Below are 11,611 nucleotides of genomic sequence, written 5' to 3'. Positions count from 1 at the left end.
GAGGAGTACTGTGCGGTGTCAAACCAATGGGTCAACCGGGCCAAATCTGCTATTTGCTTTAGTCCAAAGACTTGGGCCGGAGTCAAGTCAACTATTATGGAGATCCTGGAGATCAGGGAGCAGGAAGGCACCTTAACATATCTTTGGGTTCCCATCACAAGCCGACGGTTGTGTAGAGGGGAGTGCAGTTCCTTAGAGCAAAGCAGCAGAAGGAGGCTGGAGGGCTGGCAGGCGAGCACCTTGTCCATGATGGGCAGGATCACTTTGGTACGATTAGTTTTTACCTTAATACCTATCTCTTATCCAACACCTTGGTGCCTATTGCAGTATTGCAGTGCTTGGAGTGTTCTTTTAGAAATTTCATCTGAAGGAGGCAGGGGAGCAACAAGGGTGCCCACTTACTGGTGTGGAATACGCTCTGCCAACTGACCAGCTATGGTGGCCCGGGGATCCACTCCTTGATCGAGCGACGGGAGGACTTCGCCACGAGGATGGCTGTCAGGTTTATAATGGAGCAAGCAAGTCTTTGGGGTTTCTTGATGAGGGCCAAGTATGAGAATCCGGCACACTCGTCGATATTCCGTGTGGGCTGGCCAGCTCCTTTTTGTGGAGGGAGATATTTCCCGCGCTCCTTTGGTGATCCCGAAGATCAGATGGAAGATTGATGATGGACATGCGGTGGATGCTCTGGGAGATTGTTGGTTAGCCGATGTACCACTAAGTAGGTGGCGCACCTACGTCGACCTTGGCGAGTTGGAGGGGTGCAGGGTTTGTGACCTGTCTGTCCCTGGGGAGCGAGGATGGGATGTGGATCTCGTACGATGGGCTTTTGGTGCGCAGCTAGTAGAGCGGGTGTTGGTGGTGCCGATCCCGACAGGTGAGGTGGCGGATAGGAAGGTATAGGGCAGGACTGGCAGATCAGAGGTGCGGACCCAAGATCTTTTTGGGTTGGTTGGGAGGACTGCAGCGCGACAGATTGAGGGAAGGTGGATCTGGAGGCTGCATATTTACACTCGAGTGGCACTATTTTTCTAGAAGGTGGCCTATGGATGTCTGCCCATCTGGGGGTGTTAGCACGGCGGGGTTGGCTTTCCCCAGGTTGCGAGGTCTGTCAAAGGATGAGGAGTTTATCCACCACGTTCTTTTTGGTTGTCTACGGGTGGTTCTGATCTAAGAGTGCGCCTCGACCTTCGCCGGGCTGTGTCAAGGATGGACATCGACAGAGGACTTTCTGAGTTTTCTGACTGAGTCCTCTCGAAGACCCGAACTTTTGGAGTAGTGGATTCGGGCAACTTATCTGGTTTACCACTGCTGACTAGATAGGAACACCCGAGTATTTGAGGGTCGAGGTGCACATCCGAGAGTGGTGGCGGACAGGGCTCTACTTCATGCGGTGGAGATCCTTGACACTATTATGTCGTCATCCCTTGAGTTGGGTAAAAAAATCTGAGGTTCTCATAACGCTCTAGTAGCGTCCAGATTTATATTTGTCTTCCAAGAGCCCCTACCCTCTGGTTTCCTCAGGTGAATTTCGACGGAAGTGTTAAGAAGGATGGATGTTGCGGCATTGGCTTTGTTATCAAGGATCAACAAGCTAAACTTGTGATGGCCGAAGGTCGACGTATTTTTGATCAGTCTGTTGTTTGTGCCGAGGTTAGAGCTGCCTGAGAGGGCATCTCCTATGCGAGACGAAGGCTGGAGGATGGGAGACTCTACTACGATGATCAAAGGGATCTAAGGTCCCGAGAGTGCTCTTAGGAAGTTGCAGCTGCTCTATGACATTCGCTGACTCTTAGGCGAATGCGGCGTTGCTCGAGCTATCCATATTCTCAAGGAGGCCAACAACGCTACAAACTGGATGACGTCCTATGCGGCTCATCACTCCTGCGAGTTTATCTGAAAGACCCACGCTTCTTTTTTGTCTCCTATGTATATTTTTTTTATTGCCTGATGCTTTGGGCTTCACTCACACCCATTGCATGTGAGCGGCCAATGTACCAAAATAAAATTTAATAAAATAACAAAAATATATCCACATTAAAATCCAAGGAAGACTATCACCTTCTAACAGGAGGCTTGCGAATACATGCGCACTAATCACAAGAACACAACTTTTAACATTTTGATGCCTTCCAATCGCTCTGGAAATTCTTTAAAACTTTAGGGATCAGCATTTTCTAATTTTATACATTTAAAAGGATAAAAATATGAAGTTTAGAAATACATGTCATACAAAAAATCACACAACTTTTCAAACATATATTTCCTGCAGACCAGGAACGATATCCCAGGCACTCCATAGAACAAAAGTATCCTAGATCACCTCTTTTTGCCTTTTTTGATCGAAAAAGGGAGCTGAAAGCACATAGCCTGAAAAAAGAAATTTTTTTACTGCTGGGGGTATTCATGGAAACACAACCTGAAGGTTATTGTTTGATGAGCTTCTCATGGGTGGCATTACAGGGTAAACATCTACAGAAAGAAAACTTGACCTGGAGCTCAGAAAAGATAACAAAGGAAATTTGAAGTTTAATATGAAATCTTCGTTATTGGAAAAGTCTTTTTGGGATGGGAGGGTGCATGAAGGACAAGAACTACAGCAGCACAACTCTTTTTGTCAAACAACAGTTGTATTTTTTGTAGGATGTACAAGTAAAGATACTAGCAAGAACATACTACCAACAGATTTATAATTCACAACTCTCACCAAGACATGAACATATGTATCATGACCATCCAGGGTTTCCCATCCAACTAGACTTGAGACAACACAACTTTGATCAAGGGAAAAGCCAAGAAGTAACTCTTCTATCAAACCACAGACCTTTTTTTTTTAATGAAGAGATGTACATGCAGAACTACTCATAGATCTTATAGTTAAAAACAACATACTACCCACAGCTCTGATTACATGATACAAACCATTATCCCATGCCACAACCCGCTGAGCCTGCTGTAGAATAAATTAAGCAGGATATAAACAGGAAAAGGAGAAAAAGAACTTCAAGGAATTAAACATCATGATACAAAATCAAGATGATGTATAATGGAATAAGGGAATGCTGTAAATCTAGAATTTACAGCAAAGAAGTCCCACCCTCCAACCCCGATGCTTCCTTAAATGCCTGCGATCTGCTTTTGCCATTTTGACTGGGCTGCTGTTCCACTCTGACTGTAGTCTGTGCATTAACAAAATCAAAGTAATTAATTACTGGGAATGTAAAACAGGCAAAAGTAGATTAGGGAAAAATAATCCACTTAATATAGTAAGGCTGTCAGATAAACATTACATGAATTTGCAGGTTTTATGAGCAGAGAAAGAGTTTTCACTGTGATAAGGTTATGATTAAAAGACAAAGATCCAACTAATTTTGTCCTCACCTGAACATTTTAAAATTACATCTCCGAGTTCCTTACTTGTAAAAAAAAAGAAAAAATATACATGTACTAGAAGGGAATAAAAAAGGAATGGGATGGAGAACCCACCCAAGGTAAACTATCCAGGTCCAAGTACATGGGATGTACTACCCAGGGCTTAAACCCAAAACAACACCCTTGGGGAAAGAAAAATGAAGGGGTTGGGGGGAGGGGGGTGGGGTGGGTGGTGCGTGTTTGTGCATGACCACTAGAGTGTTGCTTGGTTCAGACATACCAGAACACTATTATCTTGTCTACCTGATCTGTCTGTCTACACTGCAAACCAGTACAGCAATATTATAAAGCAGATCAGAGAAGATACCTACCGACAACATATGTTGCATATCTGAATTTTTCTAACAATAATCGAGAAGAATAGCTCAAAGAGAGAGGTCTCCACAAGCCCAGTATAAGGTGGAAGTTACTAAAACCTGTTGCCACAGTATAATAAGCTAAGACATTCATGGACTCCTATGTAGTTTAGCCAAAATTGGAAGCTAAATGAAATTCCAAAAAAGCAAATCTCAAAATCTTTTCACAAATTGTTTCCTGAGAGGCATTTTGATGGATACACTAATTAAAAAGATGTAGAAAGAAAGGACCCAGCAATGGCAAACTGGGACAACATGCCAGTGTCGTTGCTTACATGCATGTGATTGTAAGATTGTAACAAGCTGTACTCAAGATGATGTTCTTATGGTTAGCAGAACGACAGTTTATAGCACAAACGAACTGATCGATAATTTTTGACAAGGAATGTTAAAAAGAATCTTAAAAGTAGGCTAAAGCAAATTCGCAAACTAAAAAAAACTTGGTGCTGCCATGTAGCAAATGAGAATATTAGGAGAACTATACCCAGCATAGGGATTCCATATGGTAATGTATTATGCCATCAATTTGGGGTTGTTTACACATACTACTTTGTCATGTTTTCTTATCCAAGGCCAAGTCCTTTGATATAGAACGTTTCTAATACACTGCCTCGGTCCAAGTCTTTATTGGCTTCATCAACCTTTTATCTAACCTTCAACCTAGATTTGAAGTCTCAAAGGAGATCCCTAGCCAAAGTCACAAAATGTTGAAAACACCTGGAAAAATTTTCACATTGTGTCCTTTATTCATGCCATTGATAACATCTTAAATACTACAGAAACAAAGAAAGTGTCTACCGATCTCCAAGTGACTTTTGTATTGGTAAACTTGCGAAGTGTATAAATGTAATAAAATGGATAATGGAAAAGATAAGAATATAAAGAAAAGAAGTAGCTATAAAGATGCTAATAAGATGAGATAAATTGTCATGTAATTTCTTAAAATATGATAATACAGTATACTTTTGGTTATTTCCTACCACCAGTGAAATGCTAATTACACTATATATGTGACAATTACCCAGGTTATTATTTTCCTTATTCCCATTACTTTCCTTAGGCCTTGCTACCAAGGCCACCAGGAAACAAACTTAATCCTTTCTTGCCAGGGTGTCCCACTGCTAAATTAGTCAGCAGGAAAATACATTTGATGAGCAGTCCACCTAACTCTGTTACAAACACCCAGTTCAATGAACTTCTAAGTTCCCAATTTTATCACAACATATAAAAATTTCACCAGACAAGCATTTAATTTAATTGCATAACACAAATAGTCGCAATTTAAGCATTCCATGCATGTGGATAGTTGGAGTGCAGAATTGGAATTGCTCAGAAGGAAGGTTATACTTACACCGGAAATGCAAAGGAACGAGTGCTGGTTGTGCTACTATCAGACCGAAGAGAAATGCTACCAGAATATGGTATATGCCCCGAGGAAGAAATTGGGCCTGACATGTAAACAGGTTCAGAGAAGTCTGCATCTAGATGATGATTATGAACAAATGAACTTCGAGCTGAAGTTGTAGCATTATCAGAAACTGCCTCTTCGGTTACTGGATCATTTTTAGCCTGTCCATCTTGTTGCCTATCTATTTTCTCTTTGCCCTCCTGGCCACCTACTGATGCTAATCCAGAGACTCCACTTTCCAGCTCAGCATTAGCAGGGTTTCCCATGGTCCCGCTGCTTTGGTTGGACTCTTTGGCATCAGATGGCATGGCCATATCTTGAGAGCAAACATCTTTTAACGGACCCTGTGATAAACTCTTAGCAGGTTTTTCCTTGATCCCACTACTTTCCACAGACTCACAGACGTCATATGAAGCAGATGTGCCTACTAAGCACCCCTCTTCCAATGTATCCTTTGATGAGCACTTAGCAGGACTTTCCTTGATCCCGTCGCTCTGCTCAGACTCTCCAACATCAGATGAAGAAGATGTGGCTGTCAAGCACCCATCTTCCAATGTGCCCTGTGATAAACAAATAGAAGCATTTTCCTTGGAGCCATTGCTTTGGGTGGATTGTCTTGCATCAGATGGCACAACTGATGTTGTAGAGTACTCCACTTCCAATGTACCCTGAGATAAATCATAAAGACAAAATGTTGATAATAATCCAACTTTGCTGATCATATTCCTATATCACAGGAAGCACATTCCTATTGTTTATATAGTGAACCAGACATTTACTATTTGAGAAAGACAGAAGGACAGCAACTGAAAAGCGTGACAAGATTCAACCATTGTTAAACTGTAGGAATGTTACGTAAACATTTTCTTCCTCAAGTCCTCATCAACAATAACAGGAGATACTTTGAGTTTAATGCAGGAAATGGAGATGTGTTTACTTCCTCTGCAAACTCCAATCTCAAAAGGCAATGAGATTATACCAGGTGTTTAAAGACCCTTATTCTGGTCAGAAAATTGCAATCTCACACATAGACAGCAACCACTCTATGAACTTTCAGCATAAAATTAGCAGTTTTGAATGAATCATGTATCATGAACATTTCATATTAACTTAAGTTATCTCATTTGATGGTGGCATATCAAGGGAATCATTAATCATAGAATCTACTTCAATACCTGACAATTCAGGAATTAAAGGCCAGGTTTTATATTTATATATCAGAAGAAATAACTGAAAGTGCTGCTGCACATCGAGTACCTGATTAAATTTTTGATGATCAGCCAATTGTTTTTTGCTGCAGTCGATATTGGTAGGCTCCACTCGCAGGGAATCGGTTTCAACCTCTTGCAGAGAGAGGAATTGTTTAAAACTGATCTTCTCATCAGATATATCACTCAGGAACGGATTAGTTGCATGAAACTTGTTTCCAACTTTAGAAAAACTCTGAGAATAATGTTTATGATCATTGCTGCAGTCGAAATTGGTTGGCTCCACTTTCTGAGAGTCTGTTTCAAACTCAAACAGAGGGAAGAATTGGTTTAAACTGATATTCTCATCAGATATATCACTTACGAATGGATTAGTTGTATCAAACTTGGCACCAACTTTGGATAAACTCCCAGAAAAATGTTCTTCCAATGCATTCTTTTCAACAGAAATAAGATGCTCACATGACGTAGACTTAGAATCATGCACAGTGGTTGTATTACCATCTGTCATTTCTTTGCTCAGAACAACATTACCACTTTCCATGGTATAATTAAAACTAGAAGGAAACCTCTGGCTTGACTCATCATTTTCTACCAAAATCTTCTCAAGGGAACATACCCCTTCATCAACACATATGTCCTTTATATTGTGACAGGCACCATCTTTATAACAATCTATCATCTCTGGTGGTTGAATTTCAGTAACAGTTTTGTCAGTGCAAAACTCGGTCTCATTTTCACCCAACTTAATTTCATCAGCAGGAATGGTACATGGAGCTTCCATACATCTATCATCGCTCTTCTTTCCATTAAAGGACTCTTTAATGCCAATATAACTTTGCTTTGATGGATCTATGTATTCACAGCCTTTTTTCTGTATAGATGACATACGATCATCTTCTCCTTCCCATACAGCCTTGTTCTCTACATCCAACATATTAATCATCAAATAATTGTCATTATATCTAATGTTTTTGGAGAAAAATATGAACAGAACTGTGAAGATAAGGTGGCTCACCATCTGCAAGCAAGGACAGATTATAATGCTCAAGAACACCATGAAGCTTAGATGCAATATCAGGAAAGATAATCAACTTCAAGCAACATATTGCAAATAATACTAAATATTACGAAGAAGAATATATTGCAAATAATATGTGCATAAATGAAATCTTAGAATAATAATTACTGATGAAAACATTTAGTTGTATTTGCAGTTTTTGCTGAACTGTTTTGAAATATTTTATTGATACTACTGTGAAAATGAAGGAAATCAATCATAAGACTATTCCCGTCAGAATGGGAGTTGTGAAGACTCAATCTGACTTCAGCCATCAACAAATTGGTGTTGAATTCAATTGTCCGCGCAAGAGAAGCGCACCGTGAAACATAAAAGAGCAGCTATATATCTACATTATGTATTACAAAGATTCAGCCTATATCACAAATGGCAACAGGAATTCAGAACAGGCATCGTGGAATATGAAAGAAGAGAAGGTATGATGAAGGGAATTGTGTTTGTCCCTGAGACCTGTAACCCTAACAACAAAATCATCCAACATTTTAGCAAATTTAATAACTAACATTTTGCAGTTAATACAATAGAAATGGAAGACATGTGGTTTCCTTAACTAGACCATTAAGAAAACAGAAAATTAGGATGTACATTGATTACTATATTGCAAAAAATTTGAAATAACCCCCACACCAACCAATAAAAAATGGGCACTATGCTGGACAACCATCTAATATGAATCAACAAGAAAAACTACCTTTCTAACTGAAAATTCATGAACTAAAATTTCATATTTAAAAAAATAAAAAATCTCCACTTTTTAAATATTTTTGGAATTGCATTCATCTCTGAGGCCTATAAGCCAAAGAAATAGTGTTAGGAACAAAACTATGCAAGGGATTAGTTACAAAATTTGTCAAGTAAACGGAGAGTTTTACATCCTTGGGAGACAAAGACGCATATCAGGCTAATTGCCACATTTAATATGTCGATGGTGATAAGAACTATGACATATACAAGATATTTATAAAATGAAAAGGATATCAATTTAAGAAGAAAGGGATGCACCTAAAATGGTACCAAAATGACTGATACCTTGTGGCCAGCCCAACTCCCACTATTGCAAAGGTCTGGGGAGGGTCAGATATACAAAACCTTACCTAGTTTCATTTTTTGTTACTCTGCTCAAAGCATGGCCACTGTTTATAATGTCCTACTCAGGCAACTTGAAACACAATCATGCTTCCTGCCATAAATTATCAAAGTCAATAATCAAAAATATGGCTGCTATAATGAAATTAACTGAATGCATTTGAGGCAGTTACTAACAATATTTTAATACATAAGTTCACATTACCAACACAAAGTGACTTTGTCTGAGATAGTGGATGGCATTCAACAGAAACTAAACTAATAAAATGCATGATATAAAATTTATGATGTTTACTGTATTAATAAGCTCATTTTACAGCGTCAATATAATTTTATTCTTGTTATAACTAGATAACCCTGGCACTTGTGACCCACTGACTGTTAAATGGCGTGATCAGATCCCAAACAATGACCAGTAGGAAAGATAAGCTTTAGACTGAAGGTGGGGGAAGCTAAAAAGGGAAAAACTATTGCTAGGAGCTGGCAAAGCATGACATGTAGAAATAACACTTGATACTCAGATAATTTCAGACAGGAAAGACATAACCAGAAGCTAAATTCAAGCAAAAGTAAAGTTAGCAACCTTCAAACTGGAACAAGATAACAAATGGGATAATCTCTCAACAATTGCTACAAGATAACATATAATTAGGCATTGAAAGAACATAAATTCAGATAGCTGCAAAGAAGACAATAATTAGCCTAAAGACCATGTCGCCATGCCGAATGTTTCGGAACTCCTGCTGCACCACAGAGGATATCAACAAAACCCCTATATATCTGGAGCTACAATAAACCATATTTGTGATGCGGAGCATATTTCAAAGGATATTATGTTTCGTGCACAATGCAGGACAGCCAAACTAAATGCACCAACTTGCAGCCCAAAAAGATTGAAAGCAATAGATCGTAGCAGCACTGTAATAAAACTCAGAAAGTGACACAACGCAGATAACAGAACCAATTTGATGAAAGGCCAACAACCCATATATGCATGGACCTGCAACTACAGGCATTCCAGCTTGCAAACACACAGAGTTGGTTAACAACTATAAGGTACTCTGTTCCAACAGGTGTTTTGAAAAATCTATTGTGATTGAAACAATGTTATAACGATAACATATCATACGAAATATGTTTAGACACCTAAGATCACACAACAATTTATCATCAGCAAAAAAAATTCAAAACACAACTAGATACTAATCCATTCAAGAATACTAGAGAATAGGCAGGCCTAACCATCTCTTACTACCACAATTAAGATTCTAACTGATGCGCTTGTGGTCCATAAAGAATTAGGGGAGAAGAATAAGAGAGGAGGGATTTTGCGGCTTATTATATCATTTGAATTTCTCAATCACAATACAGCTAAGTACACACTCGAAAAAGAAGGCCAACGAACCAAAAATCGCAGAGAACCGAATTGCTTTTCTCTTTTCTGTTTCTTTTTCTCCTTGGGGTCTTTGGATTGGAAATAGGATCCTTTACAACAAGACTGGAATCCAAATGGGTTTTTCTCTTCCCCAACCTCAGAAAACCAAACGACACTTTGGAACCCAAAGTTTCAAATGCCACTAAGATCTCATCGCACATCCCGCCACTCCAAATCCCAACAAGGAAAACAAGAAACAGAAAAAAAGAAAAGCAAAATCTTTAGCAAAAACAGATCATAGGAAAGGGCTTACCCCCTCAACCTCTCCATCTCTCCAAAGCCAAAAAAAAACCCATTTGCCTCCATCGGAAGACGATCGAAGCAGCAGCATCAGAAGAAGAAGAAGAAGAAGAAGCTATCAGCTAAAAGAATTCCAATCAAACAATAAATAAAAGTACTCGCACATACTTATATCATATTATATGCCCAAATAGCCCTCATACGACCAGTATTAAAAGAGAGAATCCCAGAAATCGAGATCTAGGATCTCTTAAAGCTGAAGGCATAAAAAGGCCGTTGTCTTTCTAAATTTTTTTTTTGTGGGTAGGGTTTTACGGGGTGGACTAGAGAAGAGAGAAGTTGTGAGGAGGTGGTGAGAAGAGGCTGGGATTAATTTAATAAGAAGATATATATCATCGAAGGCAGAGAGGGGAGCGGAGGGGCACTGCCACGAAAATAAAGTCAAATGAGAGAGGCATTTAATATAATACTGTGTTAACTTTTTATTCTCTCTCTCTCTCTCTCTCTCTCTCTCTGTGGCTCTGCTCCCCAACGCTACCAAAAGAGACGGCAGTTTAGGGCATTAATTCCGGAAGCAGGGGAGCAATTTAATAAGGCGAACGGCCTCCCCGCTTGGATGCCCCGCCGGCGACGGAGGTTTGCTGTTATCGGCGGCAGCCGCACGGGAGCGTAGAGCTCTAGGGTTAGGGTTAGGGTTTAGGGATAATAGTGGCCCTAATGATGATATCGCAAAAATTCCGATCGGGAAACGGAAAGGAAGAACAGGGTGCCTTGCTCCCGGCGAGAATTCGGTAACCGTTTCGACCTCGATGGAAAAAAACAAAACAAAAATGAATCCAAAACCCGATTTCTTCGGCGGGGAAATTCTTCCGGAACCGATTTCCGGCGAGATTTAGGCGCTCGCACAAATGTAAAACCCGCTTTTCCTAATTTTTTTTCTTCTAACGTGAAAAAATGGAAACTCTTTGGCATCTTTCGATCGAAATCTACACGATCATATATGTCCTCACCGGTTCGAACACGAAGACCAGAAATCCAACAAAAGAAACGAAAACAAAAAAATGATCTACGAACTCTACGGCGCTTACCTATCAACTCTCCGAATCGAAATCTATTAGAACTCCATCGATTTTACCTACTAACTTCTGAGACTTTTAAGCTGTATCCTTTAAGGAATTAGACACAAAAAATCTTCTCGCATGCAGTGGAAAAAAAAAAAATCGGTAGTAATCCGTCGTTCTCGAATTAATTGCATCACCATGGTTTGACTTTTATTTTTCCAATTCTAAATTAGGATCGGGGCGGGCCCCGTGAATCAAGTCGCGATAGGAAGCCTGCCGTTATGGATCAAAGCCGATCCGCTGT

At 39.8% G+C, this 11,611-nt stretch overlaps 1 protein-coding gene across 3 annotated transcripts; it reads right to left on the bottom strand.

Annotated features, from left to right (window-relative positions):
- Positions 1-2,806: 2,806 nt before the first annotated feature.
- On the bottom strand, positions 2,807-11,472 carry LOC103721303. Of its 3 annotated transcripts, none has more exons than XM_008811457.4 (5): positions 11,335-11,472; positions 8,580-8,665; positions 6,454-7,328; positions 5,140-5,864; positions 2,807-3,179 (listed from the first exon to the last, which is right to left on the bottom strand). In XM_008811457.4, exons 2-5 carry the CDS (start codon positions 8,587-8,589, stop codon positions 3,071-3,073), a joined length of 1,719 nt encoding a protein of 572 aa, XP_008809679.1. In that variant the 5' UTR covers positions 8,590-8,665; positions 11,335-11,472; the 3' UTR covers positions 2,807-3,070. The 3 variants fall into 3 exon arrangements, with proteins under 3 accessions (XP_008809679.1, XP_008809678.1, XP_038984210.1); XM_008811456.4 differs by lacking the exon at positions 11,335-11,472 and adding an exon at positions 10,260-11,323; XM_039128282.1 differs by lacking the exon at positions 11,335-11,472 and adding an exon at positions 9,977-10,238.
- Positions 11,473-11,611: the final 139 nt, after the last annotated feature.

The sequence above is a fragment of the Phoenix dactylifera genome, chromosome 7 (genome assembly GCF_009389715.1).
Source record: "Phoenix dactylifera cultivar Barhee BC4 chromosome 7, palm_55x_up_171113_PBpolish2nd_filt_p, whole genome shotgun sequence".
NCBI lineage: Eukaryota > Viridiplantae > Streptophyta > Magnoliopsida > Arecales > Arecaceae > Phoenix > Phoenix dactylifera.
This window is presented reverse-complemented; position numbering and strand designations above follow the sequence as displayed.